Genomic DNA, 27,472 nt, shown 5'->3' with positions numbered 1-27,472 from the left:
CCCCATGTCATAATCCTCTGCTCTGGTTTTTGGATTTTCTGGGGGTTATGTGAGGTACAGGTTACCTAAGGACTTTGCCTCCCCATACTGGCACTTTTATCTGGATTATCTGTGGTGCTGGCTCCATGCGTGGAAACACAGTATGTTCCTAATCTCCTGTGGCTGTTAGCTCACATTTATCACAGGAGTAGCTGCTTACCTTTGATTTGAGATCCCTACATCAGGGACCCAGGGTGGTATTTGTCTGTGAGCTGCTGCGTATGCCTATGGGATTGTATAAGTAAATAAATATAATTAATAATCATCTGACTTCAGGGCAGTGTTGGCAGGGAGGTAAATGTAGCCTTCATAGAATTACAAACAAAATCAGGGGAAAAGAGGGCCTTCCTAGGAGCTGGTGTGAATGGCAATAATTGTGTTCAAGCTGCTTGAAAATTATTCCGCAAACACTGGGTGGTTTTAAGCAGATCAGAAGCACTCAGCTCACCTCTGAATCAGAATTTTTACCCAAACCATCTTCACTCTGTTGTCTTTGAAAACCAAAAAGCTGCTTCTAAAGATGCCCACATTTTTAATCAGTTGCATGCAAAGGGAAAATGAAATGCCACAGGCTCCTGGCACTTTTTTCAGTGTCCAGCCTAGGAAGAAGGGAGCAACCCAGTCCCTGCACCACCAGGGCTGAACCAGAGGGAGGGGCAGACTGGTGTGATTTACTCACAGGAAGAGTTTTGTGGTGTTTTCTTAAATCCTTTGGCCTGTGAGTGAACCAGAGGCATCTCAGGCTTTACCATGGCTTGCCATAGGGAGAGCACTGAAGGAACAAGGGTCTGCTGGTGGCTGTGAAGGGCTGGAGCAGCAGCAGAGCTGGCAGGAGAGAGTGGCTGCGGTTGACATCAGCGTCCTGCTGGCCGTGGTGAGCCAGGGGTGAGCCAGTGGCCGTGGACTGGGTAGCCCTGTGTCAGGGAGCCTCCAGCACTTTCTACCTCGCTTTAACAGTCAGAAGAAGAACTTTCCTGTTTAAAGATTAAACGTTGTCTTTAAATATTAAACAGCAAAGCTCCTCATTCTTGATTGTGTGGCTGCTGCCGGCAAGCGCCTCAGAATTGCCAATTTTAATTAAAAAACTTTATTTTCCAGAGCAGCCCAGCAATGGCTCCTCCTGCTGGCTGGGGCCGTCTGACCTGTCCCCTGCTTTGCCTCCCTCTCTGCCTCTCTGCCCGCATTTCTCTCTTCCTGCAGCAAAGTGACGGTCCCTGCCAGCCCTGAAGTGCGAGTGGCCTCGTCTGGGACTGATCAATGCCCCTGGCACTTCCTTCCAAAACCCCAGGAAAAACAATTAAAACCCAATCGATCCTGCAGGCAGCTTTGAATATGCATAAGTGCACACTTGACCTTCAGTGGTCAGGCCAACTTCCACCCTGGCTGCTTAGCTAGTTTGCTCAGGTATTGCGACTGTACCGAATGACCTTGACTAGGAAAGCAAAACGCGATGCAGAGATGGTCCTGGGGCCGATCCTGGGGCCGGGGCACCCACTGATGGCTCCCTGCTGAGGCTGCTGGTGGGCCAGGGAGGCAGGCTGGAACTGGCACCAGCACCCAGCTGTCAGAGGCTTTCCAGAGCTGTCCCTGTGGCATTCCCAGTATCCTGCCCGTCTCCTGCTGTGATTCCTCTGTTGCTTCTGGCTGACTTCCGAGGTTTATGTCTGGTCTGGGAAAGCAGCCTGCAATACTGGAGCTCACAGTCTGCTTTGTCCCTGTGCAGGGACAGCCCTGCTTCCTCCCCATCCCACACATCCTCCCCCAAAATGTACAGGGACACCCCTTCCCCAGGGATGCCCACTGCTGCTGGTGACCCCAGGTCTGGACTTGCTGGTGCTGAGCGTGAGGACCTCCCTGCACCGTGCCTGGGCTTGCTCTGTGGGGTGGAGCCCAGGAGAGGGAGCCACATGCAGAGCCCCTGCTGCTGTCACATGGGGCCACCCAGCAGGTGGGTGGCAGGGTCCTATCCTGCACCTCAACCCCTGGGTCCCCTCTGCCTTGCGGCTGGCCAGTCTGCACGCCAGCCGTGACACTGCAGATAGCAGAGGGTGTTTGTTGAAGGCAAGGAAACCTCCCTGTTGTGTACATGAAGTGTAATTTCAGTGAATTATGCATAGACTTAATTAGGAGTTTTAATTGCTAATCATCTCCCAACAGGATTAGCAATGCTGTCTATTAATTATCTGTGGAGCCCTCTGTTTTGCTAAGGCAGGAGTAACACAGCAGCATGAATGGTTGCGTAGGCCACTAATAAATTAACTTCCCCAAGCCCCATCACTCCTGGGGGGCTGCTGGCAGCAGGAGCTGTGTGACAGAAAGCCTGTGCTCGGCAGAGCAGCAGGTAGTAGGGCAAAGTGACTGGCAGCAGATCCCAGTGGTAGGCAGGTGGGTGCTGGGCTGTTGGGGTGGACCACTCAGTCAGTGCTCAGCCAGTTCAGCCCCATTCCCGCTACTGAAAACATCTTCCCCAGCATTTGGAGTCTGCAGAGGGTGTCAGCAATGCCCTGCCACGCTGTGGCCATGGTTAGTGATGATCCCTGCTGCAGGAGGGAGATAGGGGCTGCTGGATTGACCTGATCTCATCTGGGGACAATGGCCCTCATGGCAGCAGAGATAGTGGCGACGTGAAGGACGCTAAGCCCACGTGCCCTTCTTACTGCTCACAATGCAGCGCTGAGCTTAATTCCTCAAGATGAAGAAGATAGGTCTGTCTGTCAGGCTGTAATTACAGCACTGCTGTGACATGTGGGTCTGGCTGCTTTCACATTTGTGTTGTGAAATGGGTGAGTTTTTGTGCTGCTTGGACTCCCAACTGATTTGCCTCCTGGCTGGGAGCCCTGCAAGGGGACTCAGCAGGGCTGGAGCAGGCTCCATCTGGCCAGACTGCAGGCCCTGTGTGTTGGGGTGAGCAGTGCTGGCTCCCACTGGGGTTTCTCCCAGTGACGCAGAGCCCTGAGGCAACTGGAGGTCTGGGGATAGAAAGGAGAGAGGAGGCTGGGAGGGCTGTGCTTGCTGGAGGGGAAAGGGACTGCTGTCCAGGCCTGCCTGGGCTTGGGCACACTTTCTGAGTCCTCCTGACTCCTGCTGCCAACTCCATCCTTGATGAAGCAGGAACAGGGGCATGATGTGGGAGTAACACCAGTAATAGACATGTGGAATGAACGTGCAGCCCCCAGCTCACCCCAGTGTGTCAAAGGTGGCTCCAGGTGAGGCCAATCTGGCACAGCAGCCACCAAACCTCAGGAGGGTTTCATCTATGGAAGGCTCAGGGACAGGTCCTGGACACCAAGCTGAGGGTGCCTTGTGCAGGTGGCTCCAGGAGAGCTGCTGTGTGGATGATGCACAGCTCTGCACTGAACGTGGTGAACACAGACCCTTGCTGGCCCTGGGAGCAGCCAGGCCTGGGCAAGCACAGCTGGCTGCCAGCAGCGAGGGACACCCCAGAATATGTCTGCAGGTGGGCTGGGCACTGCTTTGACCCTCTGCTTCTCTCTTGCAGGCGTACAGCTTTGCCATGGGGAGTTGGCCAAAGAACGGGCTCTTAGACATGAACAAAGGACTGAACCTACAGCACATAGGGAGGCCTCACAGCGGGATAGGTGAGTGATGCCGCCCCGGGCCCTTCCTGTCCCCCTTGCAGCTGCTCCTGGTGCATGGAACATGCCTCAGCTCTGGAGAGCTGGTCCTGGCTGGGGTGCTGAGAGCCAGCCAAGTGGCTCCAGGCTCTCTGGCTGGTGAGTGGGACAACTACATGTCAGAGCAGGATGAGCTCTCTCTCGCTGGCACATCCCCGTGTGCCAAATACACCTGCCAGTCCCCCTGGTTGGGTAACTGCTCTCCTCCTTGGCTGCTCTGGCAGTGCCTGGGCTGAGTGTGGATGTGAGTAGCACCAGGGCTCACACAGTGCCTGGAGCACAGGGCAGTGGTCCCAGAGCTGTGTGGGATGTTGTCTCTATTGGACCAGTCCTCCGGCTGCTCTGGATGCTGCATACAGCCCTGAAAAGGAGGCTCTGCCAGGCAGCACAGCCTCAGGAGCTGGCTGGAAACATGCTACAGAGTGAAGATGTGTGGCCCCAGCTGGAGAACTGAATCAGCATCTCGTTTGCTCATGTGTGTGATGAGTTTCACAGTCCTGCAGCCTGCTCCAAGGTAAAAACCTGAGACTTCTATGCACAGTGCAGAGCTCCACGTTTCCCTAGCTCCTCTGCACCAGGGATCAAAGTGATATGTGGAGGGAGACCTGGCCTAGGACACTGAGGCCATAAATCTGCCCGCTGCTTAACGCTGAGGGCACAGAGCTGGGGCAGCAGCAGGTTGCAATATGGGCAGGAGCTCAGATTTACTGGGCTGTAGGCAGGGCTGTAACTCAGGGCTGCACTGCTCTTGCCTGTCTTGTTTCTTTGCGGGGGCACTTGATTGCCTCTCGGACACCAGCAGTCAGGTGTTCCCTCTGCCTCCTAGTCCTTCATCCACAGTGACTCATGAGCATTAAAGTTCACAAGGAGGTAAGATTTACTTGGAAAAGTCACCAGCTACCTGGGCCTTGAGAAGGCTGTTTAATATTGTTTCAAGACTAACCATTAAACTCTCCAATCAATCCAAGTTAAGGAGATGAATTATTTAAAGCTCACCAGCTTTTAATTAGCAAGCTCCTTTTGAACTATGGATCTGGTTGCATTATTGACAGAGGTAGCATTAAAATTTGCTTCCTTGCCTGGGAGCAGATTTGCCTTGCTTGTGTGCCTTGTTGGGGGGGGGGGATCATGGGAAGGGAGCAGGGACTGCAGCAGTTGCATGTATATGTCCTGCTGTGGAGGCTTGGGCTTTTCCTAGGGTCTGCAGGGTTGATTTGGGCCTTGTCTTTCCTTGTATTTTTATGGCAAGAACTCTCTGTGGCTCTCTCCTCTTAGTTGAACAAACTGTCCCCAGCTGTGGAGTATCATTTGTCTGCTGCTGATTTCTGCCTGTGTTTCTCTCAGTGCTGTTGTCTTGCACAGGTAGCTCTGCCTGATGGAGTTCAGGAAGGTGCTGTTCATGTACCTCTCCACTCCAGTTCTCTAGGAGAGTTTAGCTTCTTCATTTCTGCCAAAATTCCTCTATGGGGGAGCACTCCCAGCTCTCTCCAGTGCAGGGTGAGCCATGGGTGGGTTGCCCATGGAGAAGTAAGATCTGGGTGCCAAGCTTTCCTCCTGCAGTGCTCTGTGCCGGTGGCAAGCCTGCCCTTCACACAGTTTGGTGGGGGGGTTATATGGGTGCTGTGGAGGATGCCAGCCCAACAGTGCAATGGTCTTCATCTCCCCAGCACTGCCAACAGTGCACACATGTCCTGTGTGTTGCAGCCTGCTGCCTGCTGTCTTTGGCTGGGTCCAGAGCAGCTCTGCCCTGGGCACCTGCAATCCTTCTGCAGAGCCAGCAGCTACTGGCACCCTGTGTGTTTCCTCAGGCTGAGCCTCCCAGAGTGAGCTGAAGGAATGGCTCATTGAGTGGCAGCTGAGGAGAACAGCTTCTCCTTCCAGCCAGATTGGGAGCCCCCACCACAGCTGCTGCCCACAGCTTCTGGTTTGAGAGTTTAGCAGCCCAGTGCCCTTCCAGGGAGAAGGCTCAGGGCAATGCTGGTGTCTGGAGACATGCTTTGCTTTAGTCTTAGTTTTTAGATACTTGTTACATCAGAAAACCAGTGATTTGATATTTGTTCTTAAAAAGGCGGTGAGTCAATTATTACTCACGGTTACTCTTTTGGATGAAGTTGGAGTGCCATGCTAAAGTGTCCTAGCAGGAGTTTGAATTGGCTTTATGAGTAAAATCCTGTTTCCCTTGCAGGTACTGAGTAGAGAAGGAAGAGTAAATTTCAGAATACTTTCTAGGTTCATGAAACCAAATCAGGGAGTGCCCAGTGAGTCACAGGAGTGTTCCTGGAAGCCACCCTTCCAAGATTGTAGAGCTAGCGCATCTTTTCCTCTCCCATCTCAGTTTGTTGCTTGGTTTATTTCCCTGATTGTGGAAAAGATAAAAGACATTATTATTATTTTTTCCTTTGTTTCAGTCCTTTGTTGTTTCTCAGTTCTGCTCAAGCCAGTTATTGAACTGAAAATACAAAGTTAAGTTTCCCAATCTGGAGAAGCAGCCTCTGCTGGGAAAGTTTGTTCCTCGTTTGCTGGCTCTGCTTCCACCTCCAGTGCATTGACTGGCTTTAAACCACCTTTGTTACCTCTTGCTACTGGTCTTTGTTTTAACCTAATTGAATTTAATTGGATCTTTAAAGTTCAGGCTTTAGCACTATTATGATTTTAGATTTAGTTCTAAATACCTGGTTTGGAGTTTCTTTCTGCAGAGGGACCTTGACAGGCTGGACAGATGGGCAGAATCCAACGGCATGAGATTGAACACATCCAAGTGCCGGGTTCTGCACATTGGCCACAACAACCCCATGCAGTGCTACAGGCTGGGGTCCGAGTGGCTGGAGAGCAGCCAGGCAGAGAGGGACCTGGGGGTACTGGTCGATGGTAGGCTGAACATGAGCCTGCAGTGTGCCCAGGCAGCCAAGAGGGCCAATGGCATCCTGGCCTGCATCAGGAACAGTGTGGCCAGCAGGAGCAGGGAGGTCATTCTGCCCCTGTACACTGCACTGGTTAGGCCACACCTTGAGTACTGTGTCCAGTTCTGGGCCCTTCAGTTTAGGAAGGATGTTGACTTGCTGGAACGAGTCCAGAGAAGAGCAACAAGGTTGGTGAGGGGTTTGGAACACAAGCCCTATGAGGAGAGGCTGAGGGAGCTGGGGTTGCTCAGCCTGGAGAAGAGGAGACTCAGGGGTGACCTTATCACTCTCTACAACTACCTGAAGGGAGGTTGTAGACAGGTGGATGATGGTCTCTTCTCCCAGGCAGCCAATACCAGAACAAGAGGACACAGTCTCAGGCTGTGCCAGGGGAGGTTCAGGTTGGATGTTAGGAAGAAGTTCTATACAGAGAGAGTGATTGCGCTATGGAATGGGCTGCCCGGGGAGGTGGTGGAGTCGCTGTCATTGAAGGTGTTCAGGAGGAGACTTGATGGGGTGCTTGGTGCCATGGGTTAGCTGTTTGGGTGGGTTGGATTGGTTGATGGGTTGGACACGATGATCTTGAAGGTCTCTTACAGCCTGGTTTGGTTTATTCTAAAAGTTTATTCTAAAGGTTTATTCTTTCACTTTTGCCTGGAATGGAATGGAATGGGATAGGGATAGGGATAGGGATAGGGATAGGGATAGGGATAGGGATAGGGATAGGAATAGAATAGAATAGAATAGAATAGAATAGAATAGAATAGAATAGAATAGAATAGAATAGACCAGGTTGGAAAAGATCTTCAAGATCATCGAGTCCAACCTATCATCCAACACTATCTAATCAACTAATCCATGGCACCAAGCACCCCACCCAGTCTCTTCCTAAACACCTCCAGTGTTGGTGACTCCACCACCTCCCTGGGCAGCCCATTCCAATGGCAAATCACTCTTTCTAAGAATTTCTTCCTAACATCCAGCCTAAACCTCTCCTGGAAGGAGAGTAACCAAGCCACTGTGTCTCCTACTCACGAAGTGCCCATCGCAGGTGACCAGCATATGTGGACTCGTTGTGGCACCTGTCTTGACACATTGCCCCTTGCTGGGCTCTTTTACACCATTCAGTGTAACCCCATGAGCTGTGAGCCTCTCTGCAGGGCTTCACCTTCTTCCCTGTACCATGGTCCTCCCTCTGGGGATCTCTGCCATGCCAAGTGGAAAAGCCCTACCTGCCTGGGCAGGTCAATAGCCCATGCAGTGAGCGACCCAGCAAGCCACCGTGCCTTTCTGGCTCCATCTCTCTTTTTTCATTCACTGATTGGAAATCTCGGAAGGTTAGGCTGTGATATTGTTCCTGATCTAGAGCATTAATTAGGCCTCAGAAAGAAGAAGAGGAATTGCGTGTTTTTAACAGTGAGGTTAATGGGATGCTCGCAGAGTAGACAGTTTTAATGAGCTTCAACTCAATGTGCAGTGAGTTTACTCTTTGTGTTAAAAGGGTCACACTGCAGTAGTTTGATGTGGATTGTCTCCTGGCCCCCAGTGTCATAGGTGAGCGGCTGTCAGAGTCCAGTCAGAGCACATTTACTTAGTGACACGATTCTAATTAACTACTTTGAGCTGCCACCACGGCGGGGAGCAGGGCCAGCGCCTGCCAGGGTGCCTGCTGCCTGGCCAAGCCATCCCTCTGCCTGCTCATGTCCTGTTGCATGGGGCTGCTCTCCAAACTGACATTGAAGGAGAGGGCAGTGAGGGCCACGCTCACTAAGAGCAGTGGCAGGCAGCTGGCCACCCACTGTAATGGGGGCCTTTGGCTGTCAGCACCAGTTCACCCCTCTGGGAGCTTGGCAGGGGTTGATGAGGCTTTTCCTCACCCTGTGAGGTGCTGGGAGCATGTGGCCCTGGCAGCTTGCAGCCCTGGGAGCTTGCTGGCTTTATTTCAGCTTCCTCTCACTCTTCCCCTCTTCAGTTTTCCTGACTCTCACAGGGGTGCAAAGCAGCTTGCAACCTGCCCAGTGTCTGCAGGATTGCCAGTCACCTTTGATGCCCACTTGCCTTCTCTGCAGCAGGGCAGGGGACACAAGGGAGCATTTTGTGGAAACACACACCTCCCCTTTTTTGACCACTTTGTATGCCAGCTTGCATGTGCATGGCTGGCAGAGCTGGTCCCACCCTCCCTGTCCTTCCCAGGAAGTGGGAGAAGCCTTGGAGAGCCCCACACTCCCCTGGACCAGGCAAACCTTGTTCTGCTCTTCGTTTCTCAGCAGAGGTGGCATACAGCTGGTTCTGTGCCTAGGGGCAGTGCCATTTCACCACACCATCCTTATGCCAAGGCATGCTGAGAGCAAGAGCGGAGCACAGGGCTCACTGCTGCAGAGCTGGGCACAGGGCTGCCTCAAGGCCACTGCCCCGCTCACAGCAGCCCCAGCCCGAGGCAGAAGGGGAAAGACTCCAAGTTAAATAATTAAAAGAGACTTAAGTAAAAATCAACAGAAATGTCATCAAATGAGCAGTGTCATTTTGAATTAGTGCTTGTAAAGGTCAGGCAGATCCAGAACAGGTGGAGCGGCTGCGTGCCGGTTGCTGCAGCCAGGCAGCATGGCCTGGCACCCAGGCAGGCAGGGCGCAGGGACCAGCCCGCTGTGCCGGGGCACCTGCCAGACGGTGGGTATGGGGAGAGGGAAGGTGGCATGGAATGCCACCGTGAGCCCTAAGCCCCACATACCCAAGGAGGGGTGGGGAGGGAGGACCGACCCGAGCGGCCAAACGGAGGATGCGCGTCTGTCAGAGTCCAGTCAGAGCACATTAACGCGGTGACATGATTCTAATTAACTACCGTGAGAGGTGTCACAGCTGGAAAAGCACTGAGCAGAGACAAGCTTTTAAAAAAAAGGAAAAAAGCAATGTGACAGTCTCTTTTTTTTTTTTTTTTCCCTCTTTCTTTTTCTTTTCTTTTCCTTTTTTTACTCTTGTGTGCTCTCTCCCCTCCATGTGGGAGTGGATCTAAAGATAATTAGGATGTCTGGCTGCCTGGGAACCTGAGCCGGGGCTCTTTTGCTTTCAGTCATTTAAGTTTTCGACATCTCTCTGAAGGGACTTGGTGGCACAGTGGATTACTGCGTGCCAGAGTGACAGAACACTCTTCTAATCGTAAACCCTTTTTAGAAAGGATTCTGCTCTCCCTTTTTCCCCAGGAGCAGCAGGGGGTATGTTCTGATCACTGCGGCTCTGTTCCCATACATGCTACAATGGGAAACTCAAGGTCTTTCAGCTGTTTCCTGCAGTTAACAAAGGAGGCACAGAAGAAAGAAAGGAAGGATGATTGAGTGTTTGTGTTGACTGCACTCACCCCTCTGTCCTACCCTGCCAAAAGTTGGTCTTGTGTTCGCAGGGGTGGGGACCCCGGTGCCTGCTCGGTGTGTGATGGGTTCCTTACACCTTACTCCTCACCTGAGGGCTCCTGGGCCCTTAGAGGGGAAGCTGGGAGGGACTTTGAGGGTTGGGCAGCCCAAGAAGAGTGGGGGAGCCACTGTGTGCTCCTCACAGCTGTGCCCACTCTCTGGGGATGTGTGGAAGGTAGGTGCAAGCCTCTCTGCTGACTGGAAGAGGTCATGTTTGCAGCTCCAGTGTCACACTGAGTATCGCTGTTATGTTTGGGAGGCCCAGCTGCAGGTCAGGGCTGATCTGTCTCAAGCCTCAGACCTGGTGGACTCCCAGCAGGGTAGTGATACTATTGTCCTGGAGTGGTCCTTTGGCAGGCTGCTCTTGCCCCACCCTTTTTCTGGCTTCTGGCTTTAGGACCAGCCGTGGGGACTGGCAAGAAGACCAGATCTTCCCTCCCTCCCAGGCCAGTTGTGATTTTCAGCCCAACGTTCAGCTCAATTCGTGTCTCCAGTAATAGATGAGAAACATCCTAAATTTATGTTCTTTGAATCACTCTAAACTGTTGTTGGCATACTGGGAGCACAGGGAGAGGCTGATGGTTTGTATTATGTGAGACATGTGCTTTATCTTGCCAGCCAGCCAGTCTCAAACCCAGGAGCATGCAGACTTGAACTGGTTAGTACTAGAGAGATCCTTGCGCTGCCTTGGACCCATCCTGCCGTTGGCTATCTGTCCAGTCCTGTGGCTGAGCCTTGCAAAATATCCCCCACACGAACACTGCTGGAAAAAACCTCTTCTACTGACCAAGTCCTGTCACATGTGGTACTGGGAGATAAAACAGTTTGCTAGCACTTGCTCTCCTGCCCCTGTAACAAGCATCACTTCCCGCGCACCACGATGCATCCTCTGGCACGTGATGTGAGAGGCTTGGAAGATCATTAGCTTTCTGGAGAGCCTTTTCTGTAGAAAGTAGTGACGTAAAACACCGAGTGACATTTTGATTTCCCTCTGGCTTCTTTTGGTGCCTTGGTGTCTCCCTGCAATGTGTCCCAGACAAGGCTGAATGGTAACACGTCTTCCCTGGCCTGTGAGGAGGGAAAGTTTCTTGTTAATGAACATGAACATCTCAATTAGGAGCAAGGACTGCCTGCCCTGCTCTGCAGTGGGCTCCAGTGGAAGGCATCTTTTAGCATCGTGCTGGCCTGCAACAGCAATGTGTCCCCAAACCTACCCTCCCAGACGTGCATCCTGGGGGATTGCAAGGCTGCTGCTATTGCCTTTGGATTAGCCCTTACCTCCAGGGTTTGGGTATCCGTGTTGTGCCAGCTCTGGCAGCCCTAGGCAGTGTCAGTCTGTAAGCATCATGGTTCTTCTCTGCAAGGAGGAGAGACTCCTGACCAAGTTTTACCAAAGATCTGCCTCTAATGAGGGTGGTGGCAGAGGTACGGAGTGAGGCTGTGTCAGCAAGGGACACCAGGTTTAAGCTGTCCTGCTTTGCCTAATGAGAGTTGATTGCAAGGTGCAACAGGGGAAGGGGTAGCAACCAGCCAGAGAGACTTCACCACAATTTAACAAGTTTCCATTCCCCTGCGTTCCCTGGCAAGACCCCCCTCTAAGTCTGTACAGGATTCATAGGAATAGGATAATTAGGATGTTACAAAGCTGCGACCCTCAGAGGAGTCCTTGGTTTAATCTGGTTTTTCCCTTAAAGACATCTGTAACTACAATCTTTGTTTCTCTCCTCTTCTTCCCCCCTCCCCTTCTTTTCCCCCCTTGTCTGTCTCTGTATCTCCTGTCAAACCGTTGCAGACGTAAATGACAAAGAAATCAGAAAGAGAGATCAATGCAGTCCAAATTAGCACTTGGAGATAGACTGTGCTGGAGATGTCAGAGCCTGACCCCAGTTGATCTGCCAGCCTCTGCCGGTGATATTATGTAAATTGTATCCATCTGGCAGAGCCCAGTGAAGGACTAATGTGGCAGGGAGGGGGCCGTGGCCGCATGCCTTTGGGAAGGGGAGAGAGCTGGGGGTCTTTGGGGAGGTGGGTGCCTGATTGATGGGGGAGATAACATACTGCATTGGCTTCATTTGTGCTCCTGGGCGGATTAAAACCCAAACTCCAGATAAGAGATAGGCAAACTTCATTTTGCTTTTTATTTTATTCCTTATTGCTGTATCCACACAACCTAGCACCAAAAAGAAAGGGGGGGGGGGAAAGATGGGTCTCACTGCTCGTTTCCTGCCCGTCATTACCACTGATGGCAGTTTGAGGGGAGAGACAAAGTCAGTGAAAGAAAGCAAGGGAAGGGGGATAAAAAAAAGCTAGCTGCTTAAAAGACTGCTGTAACAGGAGCCTGGATAATAGAAATCTCAAATTACGGTGATCGCCTTGTTAAGAAGTTTGAAAATACAGCCAGATTGTCTTTAATGAGAGAAATATGGCTGTTAGTTAGTGAAGGAGGAGGGAATGGACCTTGTTTCAAGATCTGTAGCTCACCCATCAAAGAAGCACTGGCTGTTTCATTTCAAAATCCTGCTCCTCTGCCTGATATTAAAAATAGTCGTTAAAGGCTTTGACTAGCAAGACGGTTCTCTTTGGCTTCCTACTCTCTCCACCTCCCCCAAAAGACTTTGCTAAGAGAACTTCTGCTTTTAAAACACAGCCAAGCAAAGAAAGAAGGGGAGGAAAATGTTGGGCCATGGAGTGATGCTGCTTCTGGCACCCAGGAGTGCCCAGGGCCTTCAGACCGAGCACCACCAGCATTCTGGTTGTCTCTGCTGCAGCAGAGGTGAGCCCTCTCCATGCTGTGTGCCTGCCGTGCTGAGTGCTGCAGTGTAATACTATCATCCTCTCCTCCGGGCAGACCTAGCCCAGGCTTCTTTGGTATCCAGATGTCTGTTAAGCACCATGGTGCTGCTTTCCTTCACCTCTCCCCTGTGCAGTGGTAGGCCAGGGATGAAGATGCAGAGAAAGGCTCTGACAGAAGCCAGGTCTGGCAGCTGCCCATGGGACCCCCACCTCTTGTTAAAAGCTAACGGGCACCTCTGTGCTGTTAGGCTCTGACCCGTAACTCCTGCCTCACGCTGCACTGACAATCCTCTCTTCGTTCTCCCCTGAAATCAAGGGATCACATTAATTGGTTTAGGGATCGCTGCCCCATGTCCTGAGTGGCCTGTTTAAGATAACGAACTTGGACTGTGTTAACAACTGGTATAACTCAGCAGAGGATCTTGGGATGAGGCCTGGATGGGGAAGATGCTGCTGGGTGGGGAAGATGGGCACTGAGGCATCAAAAATCTGTCCAGTGCTGTCCTTTTCCCTGTCTTTACACAAATCAATGTAATTCTACCCTGCTCCCAAATTGCTAACGAGTTGAAATCCCAAGGCAAAGGCCTCTGGCAGGAAGGGAGAGCTGCACCAGCCAAACTGCCACCCTTGCTCACTTTGTGGGTCTGCAGTGGGATCAGGGGGGATCTGCACTCCTCTTTATCCTCCATAGCCTGAGGTTCTTCCCAAAGCTGCCACAGGCTGATGCCGGCTGTGCCGTTAACCACCTGAGCTCTGACTTGTTCCTAGTCCTGTGTCAGAGCCCTGCAGCAGACGTGTTGAGACAGCAGGGTTACTCTCTGTCCCCGAAAGGCTTTGACTAGTACTGCTCCAGCTTGGAAGCTGAATTCTTCAAATCCAATGGGAGCCCAGGCAGCTCCTCTCAGCCTGGGCCTCCAACTGAGTGCCACCACTGTGCAGGACGTGGGCAGGAGGATAGGGTCATGAGTACGGTTTGGGGTGAGCCCAATGGTCCACGCTGCTGAGACCAAGGCTCCATGCCCTGTGCTGTGGTCTGACATGTTTGCCCTGCATGTTCAGAGGTCTCTGAGGGCATGGCATGAAGCAGGGGCTCAAGAGCTCCCGTCAGTTTTTGGCCAGGTGCTGCCAGAGTTGCAGCAAGATCACTGGGGATGGGCTGCTGTCACTGCCAGATTGTGCTGCCTCATCCCCCCATGATGCTGAGCTGATCTTTAACCATGGACAAGCCCCTAGCCCATGATGTGCTGCAACCCCCCGCCCAGGGATGGAGGGCACCTGGCAGTCCTAGGTAAGTTCTCCAGCTGCAGTCAGCCTCACTGCTAATTCCACTTAGGCCTGTAAAGTACACAAGGAGAGGCTTCTGGCCAGAAGGTCTGTCTCTGCAGACTTCCCTGCTGCACCCCAGCTCTGCATTGCCCCTTAACTTTCCTGCTAACCCTCAGCATCAGGCATGGTGCTGCTGGTTGCCTGTGCTTACCAGGGTGTGCGTGTCTCTATGCCCACTGCTTCTCTCAGCAGGCTGGGAGCCCACACCCCAATGCTGCCACCTCTGGACCCTTCACCTGGGGTAAGCCTGTGGCAGGCAGAGCCCGCAGCCTCATGTCCTGCAGAGACCACAGCAGCAGTATCTTGCTGGGAAGCCCTCTCCAGCCAGTAACCGCAGCTCTGTGGGGCCAGCCTCCTGGTGCCAGGAGTACCGGGGTCGGGTCTCCTTTCCTGCCCTGTGTGTTTCCAACCAGGAACCAGTGATTTGGCTTTCTTTGCATGCCATGGGCACCGAGAGCTTGACAGCTGAACCACCCCCAGTGCCCACAAAAGCCCTCTGCTAGTGCTCTCCCCCTCCAGAAGTACATATCTAACAGGCGAGAGAGGGAGAGAAAAAGAGAGACAACGGCTTTGCCTCCACGCTTCCGTCCAGAGCAGTCTCCTAATGAGAAGAATATGGCTGCTAGTTAGCAGAGGGGTGTGTCCTGTAGGCTAAAATGAGATAGTTACACTGCACTGATTGAAGGTTGAGGTTAGAGGGCAGCACAATTATGTTCAGGAGATTCAAGGGCTCTGTTTGATGCGGCAGTTCTAAGCTCCCAGCCAGTGTCAGTAGTTTAGCTCAGGGTTTCTTTTTCTTTTTCTTTTTCTTTTTTTTTTTGGTGGGCTAAAGACAGGAAGGATAAAAACTATGGGAATGAGTTGTTACTATTATTATAAAGTGCTGTGAGGGTTTTTTTTTCTTTCTTTCTTTCTTTTCTTTTTTTTTTTAAAACCATCAGTTCACCTCCCTCCCCCCCCCCCCCCCCCTTTTGCTTAACTGTTTCCTGATCATTATTTTTTTAAGCTGCTCAGAGGAAAGAGGAGAACATCCCCTGCCCCCAGAGAGTGGCTCTGAATTTGCTCTCAGATGGGGAAGGTGATAGTTTTCTGTGCCCATGTTTTGGCTCTGTTCTCTGTCTGACTGTGGATCAGGAAAGCAATTAGTAGTTCAGATTATACCAAGGCCAAATTCTTTGTCTCAAAATGGCAGGTTAAGAGTTGGAAAGGAACCTTAATTGTCTGGTGCTGAACTAGGTATTTTTTCTGAGAGCATTTCCAGTGCTTAGGGCTGTTTACGGGGGAGTCTCTTGTGTTTCAAAGGCCCTGCAGCGACACTGCCTTTTCCCAGAGCCTGCAGGAGTGTCCAGGCACTACACCTGGTCCAGACACCCCAGCAGCATTTCTGGCCTCTCCAGCCTCTCCCAGCAGGCAGCCATGCACTCTCTCACCAATCCCAAGACAGTCCTGGCCTTCTCCACTGCCCTGTATCCTAACCCTTCTGCAGCTCTAGGTGCAGCCTGCCTGCACCCTGCCGCTGCTGCCCACACCCCCCACCAGCCGCCCTCAGTGCATGGAGGCAAGGACTGCATGCCTAGCATCGCAGCTCAGCCCTCTGCAGCCCATTTCATAGTTTCATAGTTTCATTCAGGGTTGGAAGGGACCACAAGGATCATCTAGTTCCAACCCCCCTGCCATGGGCAGGGACACCCCACACTAGATCAGGCTGGACAGAGCCTCATCCAGCCTGCTCTTAAACACCCCCAGGGACGGGGCCTCGACCACCTCCCTGGACAACCCATTCCAGGGTTTCACCACTCTCATGGTGAAGAACCTCCTCCTCACATCCAGCCTGAATCTCCCCACCTCCAGCTTCATTCCATTCCCCCTAGTCCTACCACTACCTGAGATCCTGAGAAGTCCTTCCCCAGCCTTCCTGTAGGCCCCCTTCAGATACTGGAAGGCGACAATTAGGTCACCTCGGAGCCTTCTCTTCTGCAGACTGTACAGCCCCAACTCCTTCAGCCAGAGTGCCACGTGTCCCCACCCCAGCCCCCCATCATCCCAGCTGCAGCCAGGGGTTGATGGATCACCCCCAGGCTGGAGTCTCAGGATGGCCTCCCAAAGGGGATGCAGCACACATGGCGCTGAGCAGGGGCCTGCTGGGCTGCTGGCCTCCAACAACAGTTTCTAATCTTGATTGGAGAGGAGAGCAGCGGGCTGGGGGGGGGGGGGGGCTAGGAATTGGAGATAAATGTTAGCTCATTTCTTAAGTAATTAGTTACCTCCTCATCCCCATGTTGTAATTGTGAACAAGCTGTAATGTTTAATTAGTGTGTAAATGAAACCCCAATTTCATAATGGCTGCGGTGACAGCGCTAAGTGAGACAGGCACAGAAGGGGCTGCATTGTTTCAGCGGGAGATGAAGCTGTCGCCCAGCAAGCCGAGCGTCTCTGGGAGAAAATGGAAATGATAAACGAAGTGAGGCTAATTAGCAAAATCATACAGGCCCCACTGATGGTTCTCATCAAGAGGAGGTAATGAAGCGGGCGGGCCAAGCTGAGGGGGGATTAATTGGAGCTGATTCCTGCACATGCAGGAGCTGTAGAGCAATTGACGTAAGGATGCAAAACTTTACTGCTCTGCTTCTCTCGCCCTTCCCCAGGCCTTGGCTGTGGGCAGAGCCTGTGGGGAGCAGGGAGCAATCCCTGGGAGCTGGTACTCCTGAAGAGAGGTTGTAGACAGGCTGATGATGGTCTCTTCTCCCAGGCAACCAATACCAGAACAAGAGGACACAGTCTCAGGCTGCGCCAGGGGAGGATCAGGTTGGATGTTAGGAAGAAGTTCTATACAGAAAGAGTGATTGCGCTATGGAATGGGTTGCCCGGGGAGGTGGTGGAGTCGCTGTCATTGAAGGTGTTCAGGAGGAGACTTGATGGGGTGCTTGGTGCCATGGGTTAGCTGTTTGGGTGGGTTGGATTGGTTGATGGGTTGGACACGATGATCTTGAGGGTCTCTTCCAACCTGGTTTGGTTTATTCTAATAAGAGTTTATTCTACTGGAGTGGGCAGGATGTGGCTGCAGGGAGATGCTCCATGCCAGCAGGTGTCTGGGCACATGGACACCACCCCACAGAAAGCACAGTGTGAGAACTCTGAAACACTCAGGAGTTGCTGCAGGGCTGGTTGGAACTAGATGATCTTTCAGGTGTCTTCCAACCCAGATGATTCTGTTATTCTGTGATAATCCTTAGCTCCTTTCAAGTCCTTTCACCTCCACTGATTGTAGTTTGGGTGTAGACATTCAAAAGTAAACAAAACACCTCTGTGTGACAGGTGCTGGGAAAGGGGTGAATCTTACCTGCTTGCCCTCTGGACAGGGGTCTTTAGAGACCTGATGCCCATGGAAGCATGGCATGGCAGCCAAGCTGGAGCTTGCTGCAGTGGGGAACCTGGGTCGTGGTGGAGCTGAACTTTATCCTTTCAAGCTGTGTGAGAAATGCCCTTTCTACAGCTGCTGGTGCACAACCCTGATCACATTGCATTACTTACTGACATTTCAGGGAGTGCGTGGAGCCCTGCTGCCACTCTGCTTGGCCCCAAATGCCCCATCCCTGCTGTAGCTGGGAGCTGGCTGCCTGTGGGCCAGGCTGCTCCCGAACCTGCTCTTTACCTGCCGCTGACTCAATAACAGAAGAAGGCAAAAGCCTTGCCAAGCAGAAGAGAGGACAGCAATACCCGTCTGTCTGGGCTTGCGTCTGTCTGTCTCTTAAAGCAAGTTATTCCTGGCTGCACATGAAGCTGTGGGACCATGAGCTGATCTTTTCAGTCTCTCAGCCTCCTTTTCAGCCAAGGAATGGTGGGGTGAGTTGTGTATTTGGCAGCTGCCAGTCTCTGGGATGTCCAGTGCCTGCCCGGGGTCACCGCGTCCCTCCCTCACGGTACTTCCGAGGCCCTCGCTGCCTCTCCTGCTGAGTAATGAGAGATTTCCCTGGGCCTCTGAGGGCTCTAAAGAGAGGCTGAGCAATATTATTTATTCAGTTGTTTACAGAAGCATTTGATCGGGAATAGTTCTTCACTGCCAGCCTGTTGTGTATTATTCATTGCAATAATCTCTGCAGATTGTGATAAACTGTGGCGGCGGCGGCGGGGCAGCGCGTGGCGGGGCTGCACTGCCCCCGCCGCCCGCACCGGCCGCGGAAATATCGGCAGCTGCACTCATAAATCTCAATTTACAAGTGGGACTATTGCACGGGGAGTTATAGTTATACTAATGATTACTTCTCTGTCTTATTTTTCATGTTGCAGCAGAGTAATAAATTTTTAAGAACAGCCTGGGCACGGCGTTAGCGAAGCCTGCGTGTCCTCTCGCCACGCTGCGCTGGCAGAGAGCAGCGCGCCTGGGCTCCTCTGGGCAGCTCACCAGCAGGGTGCCTGCCCCGCTTCTCAGGGAGGGCTTTGCGTCCCCACACTGGGAGAGGTGCAGTGGAAAACTTCCTGCAGGCGTGGTGGGGCAGCAGGCTGGAGCGTCGCTCTGCGGTCAGCTCTTGACATTTGCTGTCCTGGAGAAGACACTTCACCTCCCTGGTTTGGTTTCTCACAGAGAATGGGGCTGAGCCTGTCCCTCTGATGCAAATCTCAGTTATATTCAGGAGGCCCTGGGACTGACAAGGCCAAGGGATGGGGATTTGATGACTGAGTGCAGAAATTATGTTTGAGGGGTGCTTTCTCTCCCTGCAGCTCATCACCTTCCTGGTGCCAGGACTTTCCCAGAGATAGAGGAATGGGAGCTGCCTTTCTACAGATAGTGAGCCCACAGCATGGCCGCAGCAGGCAAACATCAGGCTGGGGCGGTCCCACCTGGAGGAAAGCCCCCTTTCCTGGGGGACAGCAAGGGTCAGCAGAGAAGACTCTGGCTAGAGGAACCAAGACCCAGCTCCTATCCTCATCTCTGATCAGCGATCCATGAGCATCTGGTGGCATCCCTCCTGGAGGAGTCCCCATGGGGGCACCCCCCAAATACCAAGTGTCTTGCCCAGAAGGCAGTGGTGGGACGTGGGGTTCAGCGAGCATTTCCTGAGTGTTCATCACAGCTCCGAGGTCTGTGATGTGAGGCCTCTGATGGATGCCTCCATTCACAGGCTTGACATGATGATGTACAGGGAGCCTAGAGACATATAGATTTTCAAAGTGGCCACTTTGAGCATAATTATAAATATCCAGCCTCTTTACATGGTGAATTACTGCCAGGAAGAGAAGGCACCCAGAAGGGCTGAAATTCTGGCATCCAGGCTTTCTTGAGGAAGGAGCTTTGGCAGAGATTCCCCCACCCATTTTGGGGTGCCAGGAAAGGGTGGGCATTAAGGGATAATGCCTTTCCCCACCTGTGCTCCTCTGACAGCTCCTCTCCTTTTCCTCTCCATGCTGGCAGTGTCTCTCACCAGGGGACATCTCCCAGGCACTGTCTAGGACCCTGTCTTCCCCTCCTTGTCTGCACCAGACCACAGACTGATCTTAACCACTTCTGAGTGGCTGGCTTCCCTTCCAGATCATGGCACAGAGCATGAGGGTCATCAGGGAGCTAATGGCCCCACGGACACTGCAAAAGGGAGATCTTGCCATAGCTCACGGCCAGCTCATCTCCTTCCATTTGCCTTTGGAGCATCCCAGTCCATGCAGGCTTGGAGCTTGGCATTGAGAGAACAGTTTTCAGTTGTGCAGAAGAAAATCCTTCCAGTGAGATGGCTGCTGGATGCCAGCTCTGCAGCTGAGACCTAAGCACAGTTAAAAGCGCTCTCACATGCCTCCTTGAACCCACAGCCTCCTAGGAAAAAGGCAACTGTCCTGGAGGAAACCATCTGGAATTCCCTTTATTATGCTTTTTTCCTGTGGTTTGGATGACATCAGAGCATCACTGCTTCCCTCTCCATGTTGGAACTAGGGTGAGCATTCCCTGGGGAGTGCATCTGCAGGCAGCATGGTGTCTGTCCCTGTGCATGAGTGAATAGGCTCAGCCATTGGTCATTGCCTTTCCTGATGTGGGACTGAACCATGATGGAACATTGCAGGGAAAAGCAAAGAGGATCTTCGAGGCTTTGTGGAGGTCAAAGAAAGAAACTGAAGCTGAACTGAAATTAATGGCAGGTAGAGATTAGCATTGTGCCCCAGTGAACTGCAGTGAGCTGAGGGGAGGCTGGGGGAAGGTTCCAGCTCTCCAGATTAGGATCTCCCATGAGCCCCAGGTTCTGATCTGTGGATGCCCCAGACAAACAGGAGCAATAGCCGGGGACCTGGGACAGGGACACTGAGTCAAGGACTTTCTGGTAGGCAAGAGCTGGAATAGCCAGAGGCTGCAGATGGCAACGGCAGACCTAGGTGGTCTGGTGTTGGATTGGATTCCTCTCTCTCCTTCCTTCTCTGCATGTCTTGCCAAACTCAGTATGCATCCCTATCCCTGTTGCAGCTCTTTGTCCTTGTTTGATTGTCCTGGACCCTTCCCCCATCTCTGGTATCATCTCAGCCGCCAGCCCCACTAACTCCCCATCACTGTTTCCTCCCTGACTCCAGCTCTTGTTGGCTCAAGTGTTTCAATGAAGCAGTTTCCTCCCTTGCACTTCCCAGGGAAGTAATTGAGAGATGGGTTCCTGCTCCCCACACAGGTGCCTGGAGTGGGTGCCAGTGGAGTTTGAGTAGCTGGGAGCAGGGGGCCATCTCAGGGCTGGCTTCCAGGATCCACAGACGGGGCTGGGTTTACCCAGAGTTGGTGAGGTTCTGATGGGAAATCCAAAACACTCCCTGGCCTGAAAATCACCTTCCCAACAGACTGTAAGGCTTTGTTCCAAAACATCTGGGCACACACAACAAAACCTCACAACAAGAAGTAGCTGGAATTTAAGGGAAATAGTGACATATTTTTCATTCTTGTTGATGGCAAGATATTAACAGCTTGGGCTGGAATTTCCTGGGGAAAAGAATTCAGTGTGAGTCGCATTTCCATCACGGAGCACCTCAGCCAGATCACTAAACCTTTGGGGGGAATCTGAGTAGGTCCTGCCAGAGCGCAGAGGAACCACCAGCCCCTCTTTTTCCTCAGCACACACCTGCCCCTGTGCTCCTGGGGCTGGAGCAGCCAGAAAGCCAGCTCCTGGTGGCCCCAGGGATCAGGCTTTGCTCTCTCCAGCAGCCCTGTGCACTGCAGCATGTTGCATAAGGAACATTAATTAACATTACTGGAAGATCTTAGGAAAGGTGCAATTTGAATGATCAGGCACTGCAGTCATTCAGATGCTGAGTTAATTCAATGCTTGCACACAGTGCTCCTACAGATTGTTGGCTTTAAACAAACAGCAGTGACAAATTTGTTGCTGCAGAAATGTGGTCATTAAGTTGGGAGCGTGTGTTTGACCTGAGAGCGATTGAGTGATGGATGCAAGTCATTTTAAAGCTGCAGCAGCCAAAAGGATGCTGCTTTTGGAGAACAATCTTGCATCTGAGGCATGTGAATAATTTAAGCGAACAAGTAAAGTGAGGTGAAAGCACTGCCGTGGGCTGCCCTGTTGTGTTACAGCACTAAATGCAAAGCAGGGCAGTGCTGCTGGCTCCACAGTGGAGGAGAGCTGGCATATGGAGGTGTAAGGTGCCAGCTTTGGGGCTGTCCCCAGAGATAAATAGTACCAGCTGAGCTCATGTCACTTAATAGTCACTTGTGGGAGCCGTGTACCCACCGCTTTCCAAGTGCAGGCAGTGCAAATACCATGAGATCCCCACGGAACAGGGACCAAAGCAGCTTGGTGAAGGTCACCCTGATGTTGACAGAGCAGGACTCAGGCGTCCTGCATTGTGGGACTGTCCCATTCCAGCCACTCCTCTCATCGAGGTAAAGGAGCCTGACATTCTCTTCACTTCCAGATGCCCAGCTCTGGTTCATCTGGTCTAACAAAGGTGCTTAGGGGAGCCAAGAGCTCAGCATGCTGTTGGGCTGCTGCTCCATGCCAGCCTTGCTCTGAGCCATCCTCTTCACTGCTGTTGACGATCCCCTCACCCGTGGACGGTGAGCCGGGAGGGAGCGTTAGAGCCACGCCGGTCACGTCGCATGGGTCTGCGCCTTCCGCTGCTGGAGCTGGCGCCCCAGTAATGAGGCTGGTAGTTACTGTGCACTGGAAGCGGCCTCAATATCTCGGCCATTTAGTTTAATGGGGGGTTTTAAATACCAAAAGCAATTAAGTTCACATTGTGAGCTAATCGCCTACAAAATTTCATTTCAAAGATGTCAACCTGTTTGTGAGAGAGTTGCTGGAGAGAGATCCAAATATGCCACCATGTCTGTCCGTTTGTCCTTCTCTGCCTTCCCTCTTTCCCAGCCAGAGCCAGGTAGGCTTGTCAAAACCATCACATTCTCAGCCTTCTGCTTTTCTGGTAGTACGTTTTTCCATGGTGTGAATTTCAGACATGTAAGTTAATGCCTGTGACTGTTGATGGTTACAGTGCTTAGCTGGTACCACGGGAGTGAAAAGGAGGGATTAAAGGGCTGGTTGATGGGCAAGAGCCAGCTTGATGTTGTTGGGGAGTGGGTGGGCACACAGCCATGCACCCAGGCCAGGAGAAGATGGTGGGTGCTCTGCCCTGGGTGTTACCTGCAGCTCTGGGGCCTGTGTCTGTGCTGCTGTACCTGGGGACATAAGTGGTGGCAGAGCAGGAGCACCCAAGCATTGCACAAGCTCTTTCACCGTGGCTAGCTGTATCAGGCAAGCTGTTGGCAGCATTTCCACCCCATTCCTCATCAGCTCACCCCACGTGCCTGCCTCTCCACTCCTCCTCTGGCCCCGGCAACTCAAGCCCACGGCATCCGTGCGTGGCAGCCCCCAGAGGGGCCAGCTTGCCCGTAGGCTGCGCAGCTTTATCAGATCAGAGAAGAGCCGGAGGTCTTTGCCAGAGATTACTTGTTCTCCTAAACAGCCGTGTTACTGAATATGGAATAATGCCCCTTGACAGCCAGCTGGGGGTTTCGTTTCCTGCACTGTAGCTATCCTGTTAATGCTCTCTCCTTAAAGCACCTTTGCCAACTGAGCCACCCACGTGCTGCCTGTCACCCCACCGGCACAATGGGCAGGGGCATACTCCACGCTGCTCCCCGCCAAGCTGCCAGCTCGCGGTGCGTCCCACTGAGCTGCACGATGCCGCTCCGTTTTGCATGCAGCGTTGCTTGGTCCAGACCCCCTGTGCTGTCCTCCCCAGCCGGTTTCCCTGGCCAGCAATGGGGAGGTGATTTATGGAGTCCCACACACACCCGGTGAGTCCAGCTCTCTGCATTTCAGGGAGATCCATCGCACGGGGAGGGGAGGTCACTGTGTTGCAGGTTTGCTAACCTTGCCCGCTTATTAAAAATGGTAAAAGCCTCCCTTAGGACTCGTGAAGTATAGATCCAGAGAGCTCCATATGCTGTTTCCCTTAATGAGATGTCTGCCTGAAGAGCAATAGCAAAACACACCATCCAGTTCAGGGTCCCTATAGCTAGATGGCCTGGCTGTAAACAGAGCCGTCCGTCTTAATGGGCTATCGTGTAAAAACTTCTCCCAGTCAATAAATCAAAGGGGCTCCATTTATATCATGTGCTGCCTTCACTATTAGGCTGCCTCTGGTTGGCATGTTCTGATACAGAGCTCCCCGGGACTGCCAGGTGAGGCCAGAGGCTCTAATGGGCATTTAGTTTAGGCTTCCCCTTGCTGATACCCGTGTGGAGCACAGCAGCTAGGGTTTGGCGGGGGATCCCCCATGATTTGGGATGGCCTTGCCATGTGAAAAAGGGCACCCATGGGTCAGGACCTGACTGGCATCTCTGCCCTTGCCCTTGGTTATATAGGGGACAGCCAGGACTGGACTGCCCTGGGAAGGGGTACATGGGGGCTGGCAAGAACCTCTGTGCATTCAGGAGCAGCAGCAGCAGCCTGGCACCGGTATTTATTTTTCATTCCTTCCCTTGTGCTGCTCAGTTGCCACCGGAGGGAAGTTCCGCTCCAGCCACCATCCCAGGCAGAGATATTAGTCCTCATTACTAATTAAAGGAAGCAGGAGTAATTGACGGATGGTGGATGGCGGGGGAGCCGCTGTGATGAACGGCCCCTGTCCCCGTGCCGGGGACGCATGCTGAGCGCTACCTGTTAGCTACAAATAAACAAACCTGATAAATAATAAATAGTTTGAGAAGAGTGGCCGAGCATTATTTAAATTAATAGGGATTAGAGGGAGAGGCCTGAAAGAGCATTCCTCTGGATGAGCTATCCCCGGATGGGCAGGGGCTTGTTTGTTGCAGGCTGGAGTAAACAAGGAAATGGGGAGGATTCATCACGGTGGGACCTGCCGGTGCTGCTCAGGCTTGCAGTGGCACAGCCATGCTTTTCCTGGCCACCCCTGTGCCAGGGCTCCCTGTGTCCCTGCCACCTGGCTGCTTTCATCTCTGGTGTCAGTCTGGTGCATTGGGTGTGGAGGGAAGCCAGGGTGCTGTAGCAGAGCAGTGGGGAGCAAGTGCTCAGCTCTAGCGTGGCTGCTGGGGTCCCACATTGTGACAGAGCACCCCACAGGGTACCTGAGCTGTGCAGTAGCTGCTGTCTGCCTGCACCTAGGCACTTGCTGCCAGACATGGATTGGTCCCAGCCACTGAACCTGGCTGCCCAAGGTGTCTCTCACCCCCTGACATTTGACCAAGACCCCTGCCTGTTCAGAGTCAGGAGGCTGCGGGTGGCAGAGGGAGGAAGGTGCTGGGGAAGAGGGAGAGGGGAGAGTGGGCGCTGCGCTCGCTATCACATCTACTCCATCTTATCTCCACAGTAATTTGATGATAAAAAATAATCCGAGGCTGGAAAGGAAACAAGTGTAGTGGAGTAAAGATTGAATGGAGGTGGATTGTGCCCTGGGGCAGTGGCTGGGAGATAGAAGGAAATGTCCTTCTGTTCGACATACTGCCGAGACATGGCCCCCACCTCGCCAAGCCCTGCCCATGGCATGGGGAGCCTGCTGACACGTGTGCTGGGTGGAGAGCAGGAGGGTGCCTGCTGCAACACATCCCCCCCACCTCCCTACCCCTCCACCTGTGTCCCCTGGCACCCCATGGGGTGCTGCTCTCCACCCGTGGCCCCTTGACTCACTCCCAGCATGCTTCTATTTTTTTTTCCCCTTTGGTTATGCTTCACAACTCATTTTATCAGCTGTCAGTAGCCAAATGTCTTTTTTAAGGAGTGGGTTATAGCCACTAATGTACTGAATGCTATTGCACTGGCTGCAGTTAGTGTTCCACGGCTAAATTACTGTAATTAATGTTCCACTAGGATTGTTTGTAACAGGCGACTGGGGGAGCCCTGGGTCTGGGCTTTCACAGCCACTGAATTATCTCTCCTCCCCAGAGAAGCAGCCTCTCACGAGGGAAGGGCTGAGGTCAGCACCAGGACAAGCAGGCAGGAGCTGGGCCAGGCTCCTGCAGGCAGGGGTCTTGGGGGCCATTCCCATGGCACACACCTCTATGTTCCCCCCATCTCGGGTGCAGTGCCCCATGGCTACATGTGCAGCGGGCTGCAGCAGTGCTCCCAGCTGGGATGTGCCACAGCATCACCCACCAGCCTCAGTCCTTTGCTCGTTGTCTAGTGCAAGTTGTGTTACGAAGATGAAATGCAGTGCCTAGAGAAAAGCTCCCCACAGCTCACCAAGGATGGTTGCCAGAGGTGTTTCCCCCACGCACAACACCTCTGCCCACGGCATAGCCCATCAGGATAGAGCTTGTGCTTGCTGCCAAGGCTTCACCCAACACTATGCCTTCGCTCCCGGCTCCCCCTTCACCTCCCAGCAAGGCCAGAGGTGCAAGGGGAAAAAAACCTGTCCGTGCTCCTCAGGCAGGGAGGCTCGCACACACCCCTCGTTTCACTAAATGCATTCGTTCAATACCTGCAACAAACAGATTAGCCGGGGCTTTATCAGGGACAAGAGAAGGGAGAGCGATGTGATAATGGCTTTCAGCAAATCCTCGGGCTGTCACAGATTAGAGTGGCCGCGGCAGGAGCATTATCAGCCCTTTCCTTCTCTCGCCATCACCTCCCCCTTTGTCTTCTCTCGCCATCGGATTTCTCCAGCCAATCTATCCCGGCGAGAGCCGGGCAGATACAAGAAGCAGTCGCTTTCCATCTGATCCACGATTGGTTTTTCCCGGCAGCCGATCCGTGTTGCGGCATCGATCCGCGGGCCCCCCGGTGCTCGTCACCTTGCGTGTCTGGAGAGAAAGGTGGCAGAGGGACGGGGGCTGGGGGGGGACACTTCACACTTGCCACGTGTCATTGATCCACGGGCGGGAGCATGGCCAGGCTGGCCGCGCCAGGCAGCAGGGACACGAGTGCCTGCCCTCATCAGGGGAGTTTAAATGTCTGTGACCTTCTGATTAAATTTGAGGAATGGCTTCGAGTGGCTGGTGGGAGGAGGGGGCTCAGCTCTGGTCCCCGGGGAGGGCGGCTGTGAGCTGCCCAGTCCCCACCATCCCACCAAGGGGTGGCTTCTTGAGACTGGCACTGGGCACTGAAGCCTGCCAGGAGCCTTCCTTTCTTGGAGGGGACACCTGCTGCACCCACATCCCCTTTTCTGCTCCTTGGCAGTGCATCCAGGCACAAGCTGGGACACTGTCCTGGCTCTGCAGCTTGCCAGAGCGTGCAGGAGAGGTGTAGTCAAGTGTGAGCTGTTAGGTTAACCCCAATGAGTGGGCAGTTTTCTCAGGAGACCTGAAGCTGTGGAGTGTAATTTTTTTCCTTCTGGAGATTGGGGACAAGGGTGCCCTTAGTCTTGATGGCTACGGCCAGGGCCAGCTGAAGGCCAGTGGCAGGCAGCCAGCAACATTGGGTACCAGAGGGTGTTGAGACATTTGGAGACTCTCATTGCCCAGTGGGCAGGGCAGCAGTGCTGTATCAGGCAGGGCCCTGCACTCTTGGGGTCATACCAGAATTTCCCAGTGTGACAACCAGTGCCCACTGCCACTCCCCTGTGCCAGCTCTGCCTCATCTTGCCTTTCCTGGGTCACCCAAGGGACAGTGTGCAGATGGGTGGAAGGGCAGGAGGGGATATAACAAGTAATGGCCCCAAGTGTGGAAACAGTGTTAATAAAGTGTATTTCACTTTTAATTTTGGCATATAATGTAATGATCTTTTTTAAGGCCCTATCATATTATCTGCATGACTAGATTATTGAGTCTTCATCATCTCCAGATAAATTTATGACCAGGATGATGCTTGGAATTTATTATCAGTCAATAGAGCTCAATACTGTAACAAGGCGTGTAATAAGATATACATATTTAATGATCCGGAGTAAAACAGCCTCACTAATGGGCAGGATGAGACAGAGGCTGGAGTGTTAATTCCCATCCCC

General features: G+C 52.8%; 1 protein-coding gene across 2 annotated transcripts in view; it reads left to right on the top strand.

Annotated features, from left to right (window-relative positions):
- ERI3 (ERI1 exoribonuclease family member 3) overlaps nucleotides 1–27,472 on the top strand; it is a 143,231-nt gene that overhangs the window by 101,687 nt on the left and 14,072 nt on the right. For both annotated transcript variants that reach the window (XM_068141582.1, XM_068141583.1), the window contains exon 7: nucleotides 3,539–3,638. In XM_068141582.1, the coding sequence (XP_067997683.1) occupies nucleotides 3,539–3,638 (100 nt within the window). The remainder of the gene's footprint in view (nucleotides 1–3,538; nucleotides 3,639–27,472) is intronic.

Source organism: Melanerpes formicivorus, unplaced genomic scaffold (assembly GCF_026170545.1).
Source record: "Melanerpes formicivorus ecotype bairdi unplaced genomic scaffold, bMelFor1.0.p_v2 SCAF_7, whole genome shotgun sequence".
NCBI lineage: Eukaryota > Metazoa > Chordata > Aves > Piciformes > Picidae > Melanerpes > Melanerpes formicivorus.
Note: the sequence above shows the minus strand (reverse complement) of the source record. Positions and strands in the feature narration are given on the sequence as shown.